The sequence below is a fragment of the Diadema antillarum genome, unplaced genomic scaffold, assembly GCF_040938485.1.
Source record: "Diadema antillarum isolate AM-2024a unplaced genomic scaffold, OU_Dant_1.0 seq00000005_RagTag, whole genome shotgun sequence".
Taxonomy (NCBI): Eukaryota; Metazoa; Echinodermata; class Echinoidea; order Diadematoida; family Diadematidae; genus Diadema; species Diadema antillarum.
The window spans coordinates 181,191-196,141 of record NW_027271127.1 but is presented as its reverse complement, the minus strand read 5'-3'; the positions used below and the strand labels follow the sequence as shown (position 1 = coordinate 196,141).

Genomic DNA, 14,951 nt, shown 5'->3' with positions numbered 1-14,951 from the left:
TTATGATCGAAATGAATATTTGCATTAGATTAGTGCCCTCAACGGCCTTGGCCGCCATATTCTAAAATGGCTGCCATTGTTAAAATTATTTTGTTTAAAAAATGGCAATTTCAGAAAGAAAAGTGAACAAAATGTGTACATAAATTGAAAATCATGTTAAAAATCAAACAATATGTCAAGCCATCTTAATAGGGGTCCTCATCGGCCATAGAAGCCATTTTTTCAAAATGACTACAATAACCGTAGATAACATGTATTATTATTTCAAATGTCTAGACAATGCAAATTCATAAAAGGAAAAGCCAACAGGATTTTGCATACAAGTTGATAACTGTGTCAAAATATAAAGAGATTATTTAGGCCATCGGTGAATTGCGTCCTCAGGAGCTAGCTAGGGTAACTTTATATTTAAGAATGGCTGCCGTCGATGTTTTTGTTTTTTTCTAAAACGACGACAATGTAATTTTGTATACAGGTTGACAATATTAAAAATTTTGATTATATTAATTCTAGATATTGTCCCTTCGCAAATTTTCAAGAAAAAAAACCCGCTCACATCGTTAATGGCAACCATTTTCCAAAAATGGCTGTCATAGATGGCATTTTCCTTCAATAAAGGCGTGCTAATGCTGGATGAAGGCAATACAACTTTTTGCGCAAGTTGACAATTAAATACAAAGAAGTTTAGACATGGTGGCATCATAAGCTGTGTTCTCAATGACCATTTCACCCATTTGTCAAAATGGTAACAATACACTTTTCTTTTTTGTCTTGAAAATTTGCTTAATTTCAAAAGGAGAAGGCAGTAGAATACATACATAGACATTATGTTAGTAATCTGTATTGTGGTGTTAAAGGAATCATTTGAGGAACAATGAAAATAAACAAGGCAAATGCTTAGCAATTATATCCCATCAATAATGAAGCCCCCCCCCCCCCCCCCCCCCACCACCACACGATGGAGCTTTTGAATCTTTAGTGAAATCTAACAATCTGGTCCACACTTTTGTGGAATATTTGCAAATTATCAATCTAAAAAGTAAGAAAACTCGATATTCATAGACAATATCAATGGATGAAATGCGGGATCTGTCACCTCTTATTCTGCATGTTTAAAATAAAAATACAAAATCGAATACACAGGGACAATGTAAACGGCTACATCATTTTTGTGCTACATTGTACATAGTGTTCCGCACTTGTACCTTTTTACTATGTACTTAAAAGTCCACAGAGATGTACTGAAAGAGACCGTGGGAAAGGGGCTTCTCTCTCCCAAACAAGGGAGCTTTTACACTTTTTGATTAAAATTCAGCGATTTAATGCAAATTTCAGGTGGCAAACATGAGAAAGTTCCGAAAAAGAGTAATATGAATATCCAGGGCAGGGATCTCGCCAGCGTATATCACCCTTGTCGGCCCCGACAAGCGTGCGGTTTGAAGAAGCAATTGCCGACAAGGGTAAAACTTACCGACAAGGGTAACACCACGCGTGAACTTGCCGACAAGGGTAACTTGCTTGACGAGCTAAGTTCGGACCGATTTCTCGCCTTTTTCAGTCTTTATTATCTGGCTAGAAAAGAAGCTAGATGTTGAAAGCAGCAGCAGTTTACATACTTATACAAGCGCAAAAATTTACCCACGCAGTCACTGCACCGATCACAACAACGCGGCTCAACAGAGCGACGTACTAGCTGATACCAGGGAGGTCTCACCTCCCTGCTGATACACACCACATCACACACTTGCTCACTCACATGCGCTCTGATTTGGGATCCACACACACATGCACAAGCACCCAGCCGGCCACTTATCCAGCCGCCTGCGTGTACAACGCTATAGTGTACTAGTATTGTGAGAGGGAGAGAGAGGACGGGAAGAGAGGGTCGGAGGCCGAGGGAGGCTGAGGAAGGCTGACACGTGCTCGCTTGTTGTCACGCTTGTTGTCGGGTTACGCAAAACAAACGATATGAAATGCATGCCCCCCTCCGCCAAAGGTTGTATTTTTTTTTTGGCTGCTTTGGTTTGTTTGTTAGCTTGTCTGCCTGTCTGTCTCTCTACTCGCAAAATAAGTCACAATTTGGGAACAGATTAGGATGAAATTTTCAGGAACAGTTGGTTGGTAAAATGGCGCAAGGAACAGATGATTAAATTTTGATAGTGAGCAGAATTTATAATACCACCGAAATTCACCGCCAGGATCCAGGATCTTTAGACTTTGTTTCGTATATTTGAAAGGATTCGTATCAATTCTTTAGGAAGCTGGCCATCGGCAAAATGACGCAAAATTAGATGCGTTCAAAGCATTGCCGCAGAGAGAAAATTAACTCAATTTTTCGTTAAAAAAAAGAAAAGAAAAAAGAACGTGCGATGGAGTAAGCAAATGCAAATTGTTATCTAGGTTTTGGTAGTTTCAGTTGGTTATTTTTTTTTTAATCTAAAAAGCCATGCGTTCCCTTTTAGCCTTTCCAATTTCTATGGATTTGTAAACGTCATTCGTGAATATTCCATTTTCCTTCTCCGGGCCGAAATTTATAGTAATTCTGTCATGATGGTCTTTCAAGTTCAACGTATACGTAATGCTCCACGTGCTTCTGGCTTGGTTTGTTAAAAGGTGGGTTAGGGGCCTTCATGGGCAGAAAATAAATTTATTTATTTATTTTATTTATTTATTTATTTATTTCTAATCTTTTGTCAGGGTAGTCCATTCACCAATAAATAGTGGTCTTCCATGGAGCCCTGAATAATATTGATGAACATATGTACATTAGATAGCAAAACGTATATACAGAAGATGACATAATACAGTGTAGATACATACCAGCATACTGTACATTGCAAAGTAACATAAAAAGTACATGCCACAGCAAGAGTTCACCAGAATGCCGAAATAACAATTAAAAACGCTATTATACAGGAATGATAAAGCCCAGAATGAATTTCGTGTGTTACTTACAAATAGCAACTTTGCTTAAACAATCTCTTAAATGAATATATGGAAGAAGCTGATCTAATTGAATGATCTAGCCTGTTCCATTCAAGTACAGAGGATACGATTGGGCTGCACTTGTGACAATCAGAGCGAAATCTTGGCACACATAGATTTCCACTGTCTATTAGCCTTGTATGATGTTCATGTACATCACTAGGCTTAACTAAGTGAACATTGATGATCATTCATCAATGTTCCCAGTTGGTTTACATGCTATGCATGTACACGCTGTTTACGACCACTGAAGCAAGGTGGCAGTACGTACGCGCGACATTCTTTATCTGACACCTGGCTTTCGTGGAAATATCATGGAAATTTCCACAAGCCATGATATCAAGTTTCCCCACTTCTTGAGGTCGTGCTTTTTTTTATATTCTTCATCACGAACATCAATTTGTTCAACTTGAAAAGTGTAGATAATTTGCTTTGAGGGAGTGTTTCTTTCTTTTCTTTTTTTTTCATTGCAGCATCGGTAACATTTTGTTTTGTTCATCGTCCGTGCATGGCAGGGGTTCATGGGAGGAGAACGATAGGAATGACTGGGGAGAAAATAAACTGCGAAGAAGGAAGCATCTTTTGAGCGAGCTGTCTTTGTTTTTCTCTACACCAGCATCAGTTATCGCCACCAAGATTCTTTTTTTTTTCGTTACTCCGACAGATTAATGATAAAATGATGCTAGATTCTTTATTCTGAAGGTTCGTTAATCCAAGAATGATTAAGAAAAAATGTCCGTTCATTTCACGACGAAATCAGTTTTGTTATTTCGAACGTTCTGCCAGTGAAATTTCTGAATAAAACGACGGCACAAAACAGCGTGTTTTCGTACTCTAAGGGTCTGTTATTCCGACAGAAGTAGTAATGATGAAATAACAAATTGTAGATTCTTTATTCTGAAGGTTCGTTAGCCGAAAATTGAATAAAGAAAAATGTCCGTAAATTTCAAAACGAAATCAGTGCGTCATTTCAAACGTTTTGCCAGTGAAATTTTGGAATAAAACGACTGCCCCAAAACAGTTGCAGTTTTCTTAATCTGAGGGTTCGCTACTCCGACAGATTAATGATAAAATAATGCTAGATTCCCTATTCTGAAGGTTCGTTAATCCAAAAAATGATTAAGAAAAAATGTCCGTTCATTTCACAATGAAATCAGTTTTGTTATTTCGAACGTTTCTGTCAGTGAAATTTCGGAATAAAACGACGGCACAAAACAGCGTGTTTTCGTACTCTATAAGGGTCTGTTATTCCGACAGAAGTAGTAATGATGAAATAATAATAGATTCTTTATTCTGAAGGTTCGTTAACCGAAAATTGAATAAAGAAAAATGTCCGTAAATTTCAAAACGAAATCAGTGCGTCATTTCGAACGTTTTGCCAGTGAAATTTGGAATAAAACTGCCCAAAAAACAGTTGCACTTTTCTTACTCTTAGGGTTCGTTACTCCGACAGATTAATGAAAAAATAATGCTATATTCCTTATTCTGAAGGTTCGTTAATCCAAAAATGATTTTAAAAAATGTCCGCTCATTTCACAATGAAATCAGTTTTGTTATTTCGAACGTTTCCGTCATTGAAATTTCAGAATAAAACGACGGCCCCAAAACGGTTACAGTTTTCTTTTACTCTGAAGGTTCGTTACTGCGAAAGAATAACGATATAATACTTTAGATTCTTAATTCTGAACGATCGTTAATCGGAAAACGATAAAGAAGAAATGAAAACGGTTAACAGTTTTCTTACCCTCAGGGTTCGTTACTCCGAAAGAATAATGGCAAAATAATACTCTACATTCTTAATTCTGAATGATCGTTAATAGAAAAATTATAAAGGAGAAAATATTCGTTTATATCCAAACGAAATCAGTTTTGTTATTTCGAATGTTCTGCCAGTATAATTTCGGAATACAACAACGGCCCCAAAAGGGCGTTTTCTTATTCTGAAGGTTTGTTATTCTGAAACAATAACGATGATTGATGATAGATTCCTTTCTGAAGGTTCGTTGATCGGAAAATAATAAAGAAAAAATGATTGTTAATCTTCGAACGAAATCAGTTTTATTTTGAACATTCATCTGTAGTACCGACCTTTGGTGTTGTTGTTGTTTTCGATTACAAACCTTCGAAGTACTCAGTAATGAATCGTTTCATTTTATGATTAAACAAACCTTCGGAATAATGACCATCATTACATTTTTGTATGATATCTCTTTGATGTCGCGGCCAAACTACCGCAGTATACCCAGAAAGGAAAGTGCAACGATGTCCCGAAAGTTCTCGATCGCTTCTCGCGCATCTGCATGCAATAGGCCTACCACGTGGTCGAGCAGACGGCGAGAAAGCAACACGGCGCGCGTTGTTGCGATGCAGAGGCGGCTAATTATTGCAACAGTGAAACAGGAAAGGCCTAAAAGAAATCGGAACCTCCACCATCGGCACCTACTTCTCTTTCATTTATTATTTAGGAACTGCCGCTAACAAAAGGTATGGAGTTTCTGCATTGTTTCTGTGAGAATATGCCCCTCACAACGTTCATTACATCTCCGTGAAAATGTCGCATTTAGTGGCATTTTAGCGGCGATTTATCTGTGTTGTATTGAGCATTAGCGAAGGCTTCCGCGCTTCGCGTGGGAGGGGGAACCCCCCTCCCGTACCCACCCCCAGAACAGCGCGCATAAATGCCGACAAGCGTGAACAAATTCCTGGCGAGAACCCTGCAGGGACAATGGTGTCATGTATTAAGTTTGACAGCAACACCATATCATTCAATACATTGGACTATAGACTTATATTTAATGTAACATGTAACTTCTTACGACAGATACGATGGCCTTTCAATTTACGATAAAAGTGATTGTGCTTTCTATGTTTCCATAAAAAACACATACTTTTGATAACTATATTGTTAGCCGACACACGCGAAATACTGTAATTAGAAATAAACTGAAAAAATGAATTTAGAACTAACCCACCGAAGAGGGTGCAATTTTGGATGGCCTATTGTCAAATTCATTTTGAATGTAATTCTATAATTTGTGGAAATTCTTATTGACATCTGCAAAATGTAAAACAAAAATAGCATTGTTTTTGAAAAATGGCTGCAAGGACCGTTGAGGGCGCAATTTCCGATTGCCCAATATTGAGATTTATTTTGAATGTCATTTCCCAAATATATGCAGAATTTCATTAACTTTTCCTTCTGAAATTAGCCGGTTTTTTTTTTTAATGAAAAAGTGGCACTTATATGGTGCCCATTATAAAAAAAAAAAAATGGCTGCCATAGCCATTGCGGGCGCAATTTCCAATGGCCCAATATCTGGATTTATTTTGGGATGTAATTTCCCATTGCGGCTTGTTTGCAAAAAATTATTGGCTTTCCCTTCTGAAATTTGAAATTTTTTACAAAAAATGGCATTTTTGGCAGCCATTTTGAAAAGTGGCTCCCATGGCCGTTGAGGGCGCAATTTCCGATGCCCCAATATCTAGATTTATTTTGAATGTAATCAACATTTGCTGGCAAAATCTTATTAACTTTTCTCCTCTGAAATTTGCAAAGTTATTGTAGAAGTGGCACATATGACAGCCATTTTGAAAAATGGCTGTTATGGACGTTGAGGGCGCAATCAACAATGACTAAATATTATTTAAATTCATTCTGAAATGCAATTTCCCACTTGTTTGCAATCTTACTGGCTTTCCCATCTGATGTTAGCAAATCTTTTGACAAAAATGGCGTTTATAGCGGCCATTTTAAAAAATGGCTGCCATGGCCGTTGAGGGCGCTATTTTCGATGGCCAAATATCTAGATTTATTTTGAATGTAATTTCCCATATGTAAGCAAAATCTTAGTGACTTTTGCCTCCTAACATTAGTAAAATTTACGAAAAAATGGCATTTATGGCAGCCATTTTGAAAAATGGCTGCCATGGACGTTGAGGGCGCGCGTACGATGGCCCAATATCTAAATTTAATCTGAACATGATTGTCAACCTGTGTACGAAATTTGATGCTTTTATCACAAAATGCACAATTGTTCGGCTATGCCGCTCCACTATTTGGATGTCACAGTGTTGCATCATCATGTTGTAATTCTCTTGGGCAAACCTGAGTGCTCCAGGAAAAATTGTTATCACATAACAGAGTATTTGTTATCTTCTTGTACAGGGAGGAAGCCTTTGATATCCTGGCTGTACTAGACTGGGGACAGAAATTATCCTTCTACTATCTCAGTGGAAAGCAGGTATGTACAATGAAGACTTGAGTTGAACCCACCTCGTTGTGGTACTCAATGATAATCAAGTTCTTCTAAACTGTATATAGTGGATGAAATATTTGTACCAGTATATGGATGAGGTATTTCCAAGACTTTTGGGTCAATATTTACTGCTTACATAAGTTGAGAACAAATGATTTAATGTCCCATTGAGTGCCGTTTTGTATATGTGCATGAAAGCTGTGAAATGACATGTAATAATTTTGGATTTTAAATGTTATGGCATCTCATGGCCATTAATATTGGATATTGTAGATACAATGTGTGCAGTACTGAGGTACGTATCAAGTAGTGTTTCTACTTCTCATTTTCATAGTTATTATCAGTAGTTCTACATGTTAATATGAATGTCATGTGATGGTGTAAATGTTTGAACAGAGCAGAAGTAAATTGACAATTATCTGCGTGAACATAGTGATGATAGGTCAAAGGTCAAGGTTAAAGTCAATGAGCTTTATAAACTTGTTAAATGTTGTTCTTCAGCCATATCTTTAGCTAAAAATGTCTATTGATGATATTATTCAGTTGGAAGTGTATATATGAATAATCAATTTGTTGCTTGAAGTGGCAGTGGTGCAGGTTCAAAGGTAAAGGTCATAAGCCACCAAAAGTTATGTAACACTGTCAGTAATTCAGGATAGATGTCTTGTTTGTGAATGCAGATATTCAAAAGCACATTACCGGTTTTTAATGTAAATAAACGAGGATTTTACTTTTTTCTTATATGTGTGTTTGTATGTGAGTGAATGCTTGTGTTTGTGATATTCTTAGGCACAAAGCTCTTGCCTGTCATCTTTTCTTTATCCTTTCCCTTTGCTTTTCGTTGTTCTCAACTGTGATTTTGTTATTGTTTTTTCAAGGTTGGCAAAGAGCGCAACCTGAACTATGACCCCTGCTGCCTGTCCTACTTCTCCCGTGGGGAGTACCTGATCATAGGAGGGGCCAACAAGCAGGTGACATTGCATACAAAGGATGGTGTGCAGCTTGGAGTGGTGGGAGAGCAGAACTCATGGGTGTGGTGTGCCAAAGTCAGGCCTGATCAAAACCATGTTGTAAGTCATCTGTGCAATCTTGCAAGGTTTAAGATAATTTTAGGTTACTCTGATTACTGACCAAATGTTGCCATGTTTACTATTTTGAAATAAACTGCAAATCCAGTGCCTACTAACATGATTCAAATTATCACATTGCTACTTATAAGTGTTGAATCTATGCTGAGGATAGAACTTTAGGATAAATGTTGTACTAAAGATTTTTGTAATCTTTTTTATTGTCCCCGCCGAACGAGTTCGAGCAGGGGACTATGAAACGGGCTCCGTACGTGTGTGTGTCCGTGTGTTCGTCCGTCCGTCCGTCCGTGTGTCCGTGTGTGCGTCCGTGTGTGATCAAAATCTTCAATTTGCTACTTCTCTGTCATTTATGAGCCAATTTTGATTCTGTTTGCTTTATATGATAGCACTACATGGGAGCTTTGAAACTGCTACACAGAATTTCAGTCGTGACCTTTGACCTTGACCTTTGACCTATACTGTACATTTTGCTACAAAATGCTACTCCTTCGCCATTTCTAACCCGATTTCAATTCCGTTTGCTTTATGTGATGGCACTAGGTGAGGGCTTCAAAACTTCTACACAGAATTTTGACCTTTGACTTCTTTGACCTTTGACCTTGATTTTTGACCTGTATTGTACATTTGGCTACAAAATGCTACTCCTTCGCCATTTCTAACCCGATTTCAATTCCGTTTGCTTTATGTGATGGCACTAGGTGAGGGCTTCAAAACTTCTACACAGAATTTTGACCTTTGACTTCTTTGACCTTTGACCTTGATTTTTGACCTGTATTGTACATTTGGCTACAAAATGCTACTCCTTCGCCATTTCTAACCCGATTTCGATTCCGTTTGCTTTATGTGATGGCACTAGGTGAGGGCTTCAAAACTTCTACACAGAATTTTGACCTTTGACTTCTTTGACCTTTGACCTTGATTTTTTGACCTATATTGTACATTTTGCTACAAAATGCTACTCCTTCGCCATTTCTAACCCGATTTCGATTCCGTTTGCTTTATGTGATGGCACTAGGTGAGGGCTTCAACACTTCTACACAGAATTTTGACCTTTGACTTCTTTGACCTTTGACCTTGATTTTTTGACCTATATTGTACATTTTGCTACAAAATGCTACTCCTTCGCCATTTCTAACCCGATTTCGATTCCGTTTGCTTTATGTGATGGCACTAGGTGAGGGCTTCAACACTTCTACACAGAATTTTGACCTTTGACTTCTTTGACCTTTGACCTTGATTTTTTGACCTGTATTGTACATTTTGTTACAAAATGCTACTTCCGGCGGGGACATATATTACGCACCGCGTAATTTCTACTTTTCCTTGTTTTGTTTTGTTATGCTTCTTTTTTTTTCTGCACGTAGGCTGTGGGCTGTCAAGACGGTACCATTGCACACTATCAACTCATCTTCAGCACTGTCCATGGCCTCTACCGGGATCGGTATGCCTTCCGTGAGAATATGACTGACGTCATTATCCAACACTTGCTGACAGATCAGAAGGTCCGCATCAAATGCCGGGACCTTGTCAAGAAGATTGCTATATTCAAGCATCGCTTGGCTGTGAGTAAACAGGAATTGATGTGCCATTTCTCATTGTTATGTCATATGCTGCCTTGGCTCTCTGGATTGGTGATTAGGTACTTTTGCATCTCTTGATTGTGTATGGGGTACAATGCTCTGTAAAAGATATCTGGACTTTAGTTTTAGCCTCTGCATGTACAAATTTTGAAAAGTTTAATATGAGATTTTATCATCTTTTAGTACAGTGAATATAGCATCAACTCAAGGTTACTTCTCACACAAAGTTATGTGATGAACATGTGTCAATTGAACATGGACTGCACCAAAAATATCACATGTTTTCATTGCAATTTTGTGCAAATTCACGTATATGCTAAATTTACCAAGTTTAAAAGGCAGTTAAGAATAATGTTACTATCTTTTAATTCATATGCTGCAACTATTATGATGATGTAGATGTGGAAAATTTCCCTCATTTTGTGTCTTTACTGCATTTCTTGAATCTCTTTGCTGTGACAGATGTGCAGTCAGAGACAGTAACTGAATCATGGTGCTTGATAATGATTACATTCTCTCTTAGTCTTAATATTTATATGTGGAGACTGCCATTGACATTTACTCTTCAAGTCAAATGTAAGTGATAAGTGGACTTCATTGATACATGCTTTCATAATACCTCAGGTAGTATAGTTTAACCATAAATACTATCACATATTACTCTAAACTACTTTAATGTTACATTGTCTTATGTTGTCTGTCAGAAGTTTGTAAAAGGCTTCTTCTTCAGTATTTTGTGACCAAGTGTAATCTTTCTTTTGTTTCAGAGGACAAGGGCTACGGTCTAAACATGGATCAAAGAAGTTTTGCCACCGATCTTGAATGTAGAACGTGTACTACTCATGTTGATATTTACAAGTCAGTTTATTGAAAGAAAAAAAAAATGAAAATCATTTATTCAATTATAATAAAAAACAAACAAACATTAAATTCTCCAATATTAAATCATCTGAGCATATTAACTTCCCCATTTATGTGTAGGAATTGATCTGAACTAATCTCACAGTCAGTCCTAACTGAGGAGCATGCATGGCAAGTCAGTAATTTCTGTCATTTCCCACATCCAGGTTCAACTCTCAGACAAGATTGTGGTGTATGAGCTGTACTCAGATGATGCCTCTGACATGCATTACAGGGTGAAGGAGAAGATCAACAAAAAGTTTGACTGCAACCTGCTGGTAGTCTGTGCAGACCACATCATCTTGTGTCAGGTAGGTTTGACTTAGTGTCATTTCTGTCATTTCTTTGCTCTAGAATCAGCCCCACTGGACACATCATGATCTGCTGACAGTGCACCATCCCAAATCTGGTTTTACAATGATGATCATTCTGTCTATTGTTCACCATCTGTAGCTGGTCAACACAGGCTCAAATGAATGTGATATTTGCATATAAAGCTAGATATCCAAGTACCACGGAACAGTGACTGTACATAACAAGAACACTCTCAAAACCGTTCATAATGTCACTGCTATAGTTTTTTTCATTTTGGATTTTACAGTACTTGAAAATCTTCATTCTTATAGACAAGAGATATTATGTCAGCTGCTGCTATCATGATGTGAGGTTTCAGCAATTTCTTGAGCATGAAAGTTGTGTGATGAATTAGTCTGAAGTTTCCTTGGGTAGCTAGAGGAGATTCTTTAGTTTGAAAGAGGAATATTGTAATATTTGCCGTTTAGGAGTAAATGTTTTCAGTTTATCTATACCCATGCATCGTATGTCTTATCTCAGATTTTAATGATAGTTAGTAGTCAGGACTCAAGCTGACTGTGATCATTGATATTACTTAGATTATTACCATGCATTTTGTTACCATGATTGTCATGGATATCACCAAAAGCATAAATGAGATTATGAGTTGAACAATTTCTTCTTATCCTGTTAATTGTTTACTTGTCAGAGCAAAAAATGGAAGCACAGGCAAAAAAGGTGTGTACATTTTAAACAAACTTCAAACAAATTAAAGCTGTGCTGTGATAACCTTGTGCATCTGCTTGTAAGCATTAAAGAGTAATAAAACCAAGCCTTAACCTCTCTTTGCTTACCAGGAGCGTCGTCTGACGAGCCTGACCTTCTCTGGAGTCAAAGATCGTGAGTGGGTGATGGAAGCTCTGATCAGATACATCAAAGTGATTGGAGGAGCTGGTGGCAGGGAGGGACTGCTTGTTGGTCTCAAGAATGGCCAGGTGAGAAGAGATACCATTCCCAGCAGCTCATATTTATATCATTCTCAATATTTATGGGGTTATATCTTCCTTGTAGACCAGTGGGAAAGCTATTCAAGTTTATTCAGTGACTTATGGCATTGCCTTGAATGATTTCGGAGGGCAGTTATTGTTCCATTTTTAGCTCACCTGAGCCAAAGGCTCAAGTGAGCTATTGCGATCGCCCTTCGTCCGTCGTGCGTCGTGCGTCGTGCGTCGTGCGTCGTGCGTCGTCCGTCGTCCGTCGTCCGTCGTCCGTCGTGCGTCGTGCGTAAACTTTTTACATTTTCATCTTCTTCTTGAAAACCCCATGACCCATTTTCATCAAACTTGGCAGGTAGCATCCCTAGGGGGTTAGGAACTCAATTTGTTAAAATGGGCACCATGCCCCACCCAGGGGGCCCCCAGGGGGGCCCAAACCCCCCAAAATTAAGGAATCTGTAAAAATCTTCTTCTCTAGAACCAGAAGTGATAGAGCGAAGTTAATACTATGAGTTAGTACATTGATGACTGTAGTTTCAAGTTTGTTCATGGCAGAATCAGGGGTGCCCCCCCTTGGGACCCAGGGGAGGGGGGTGGGAAAGGGTTCTAATGGGGCCTAAATTGTACATTTTCATCTTCTTCTTGAGAACTCCATGACCCATTTTCACCAAACTTGGCAGGTAGCATCCCTAGGGGGTTAGGAACTCCATTTATTAAAATGGGCACCATGACCCACCCAGGGGGCCCCCAGGGGGCCCAAACCCCCCAAAATTAAGGAATCCGCAAAAACCTTCTTCTCTAGAACCAGAAGTGATAGAGCTAGGTTAATACTATGAGTTAGCACATTGATGACTGTAGTTTCAAGTTTGTTCATGGCAGAATCAGGGGTGCCCCCCTTGGGACCCAGGGGGGGGGGGGGGGGTGGGGGTGAGGAGGGGTCCTAATGGGGCCTAAATTGTACATTTTTATCTTCTTCTTGAGAACCCCATGACCCATTTTCACCAAACTTGGCAGGTAGCATTCCTAGGGGGTTAGGATCTCAATTTGTCAAAATGGGCACCATGCCCCGCCCAGGGGGCCCCCAGGGGGCCCAAACCCCCCAAATGAAGGAATCTTTAAAAATCTTCTCTAGAATCAGAAGTTATAGAGCTGAGATAATACTATGAGTGAGTACATTAATGACTGTAGTTTCAAGTTTGTTCATAGGAGATCCAGGGGTGCCCCTCTTGGGGGTAGGGGGAGGGGGGTGGTTGGAAGGGTCCAAATGGGGGCCTGAATTGTACATTTTCATCTTCTTCCTGAAAACCTCATGATGGATTTTTGTCAAACTTGGCAGGTAGCATCCCTAGGTGGTCAGGATCTCAATTTATCAAACTGGGCACCATGCCCCACCCAGAGGGCCCCAGGGGGGCCCAATTCCCCCAAATCAAGGAATCTTGAAAAAATTGGGCCCTTATTGTACATTTTCGTCTTCCACTTGAGAATGCCTCGTCAAATTTTGGTAGAGCTGTGAATAATTTAGATTAGTGACTGCGTGAAAGGTGAACTTGCGATACTCAGGTGAGCGCTAGACCCGCGGGTCTCTTGTTATGTCATATTTGACTACACTTGCTACCATTTGGCAATGCATAAAGCTGGTTGAATGGGTAAAGGTGAAATGAGTGCAATGTGGAGGGACCTGTGTATGATTTTATGTAGACTTGCATAGCAAATTCCCAAATTGTCTTGTGAGCAGTTTAGGTGTGTAGATGTTTGTGGTGGGGCTGGATGTTATTATTTTATTCATTCATTCGTTCATTCGTTCGTTCGTTCGTTCGTTCGTTCGTTCGTTCATTTATTCATTCATTTTTTGTTCATTTTCACTTGTTAAAATTTCTGTTTTCACTCTATGAAAATAGATATAAATGCTCTTTTGTATTTCCAATATTGATAGTGCTAGTATGGTGAAACATTTGATATGTTACATGATAGACCGGGGCAAAGTTGCAGATCTATCCATATGTTATACGATTTCTAAACTTCATTGTTTGGCCCTGCAGATTTTCAAGGTGTTTGTGGACAACCCATTCCCTATCCTGATCCTGAAGCAGCAAACATCAGTGAGGTGTCTGGATATAAGTGCCTCAAGGAAGAAACTAGCTGTAGTAGATGAACACAACACATGCCTTGTCTATGACATCAACACCAAAGAACTTCTGTTTCAGGTACCAAATGCTGTTTATGATTTTCAACTATATTTATCAACTATATCACAATGGTAGTGTTTATGTGAATGCTGGAGATTTGTTTATCAGAATCTCATAAAATATGTTGTTTTCATAAAGTATGACAGAGCAATGACATACATACTTAGGCAAGACTAAATTCTGATGTTCTGTCAATTTTAGGAAAGTGTGTTCTGAGTCATTTGAGTAAAATATCAAATATGATCTTGGTGAAGGTCTCTGACAAACAGTAGTAGAGTGCCTACCAGATAAACTGCCATAGTGTCTGACAACTCTGAATATCAATAAACATATATATATATATATATAAATATATATGTTTCTCCCTCAACAGGAGCCAAATGCCAACAGCGTGGCATGGAACACACAGTATGAGGACATGTTATGCTTCTCTGGTAATGGCACACTGAACATCAAGGCCAGCAACTTTCCAGTGAAGCAGCAGAAGCTGCAGGGCTTTGTTGTTGGATTCACTGGCTCCAAGATCTTTTGTCTCCACATCTATGCTATGACTACAGTGGAAGTACCCCAGTCAGCAGCCATGTATCAGTACCTGGAACGAAAGCAGTTTAAGTGAGCTTATAGCATGATCAGATTCAATGCAGTTTAAACACCTGATTGTGAAATG

The 14,951-nt window shown here is 38.8% G+C and overlaps 1 protein-coding gene across 1 annotated transcript in view; it reads left to right on the top strand.

The window, feature by feature from the left end:
* The window catches only part of LOC139724923 (intraflagellar transport protein 122 homolog), a 42,984-nt gene that overhangs the window by 12,598 nt on the left and 15,435 nt on the right, over positions 1 to 14,951 (top strand). The window contains exons 7-13 of the mRNA XM_071636043.1: positions 7,151 to 7,226; positions 8,120 to 8,311; positions 9,694 to 9,891; positions 10,977 to 11,120; positions 11,961 to 12,098; positions 14,138 to 14,302; positions 14,658 to 14,896. Coding sequence (XP_071492144.1) covers positions 7,151 to 7,226; positions 8,120 to 8,311; positions 9,694 to 9,891; positions 10,977 to 11,120; positions 11,961 to 12,098; positions 14,138 to 14,302; positions 14,658 to 14,896 — 1,152 coding nt within the window. The remainder of the gene's footprint in view (positions 1 to 7,150; positions 7,227 to 8,119; positions 8,312 to 9,693; positions 9,892 to 10,976; positions 11,121 to 11,960; positions 12,099 to 14,137; positions 14,303 to 14,657; positions 14,897 to 14,951) is intronic.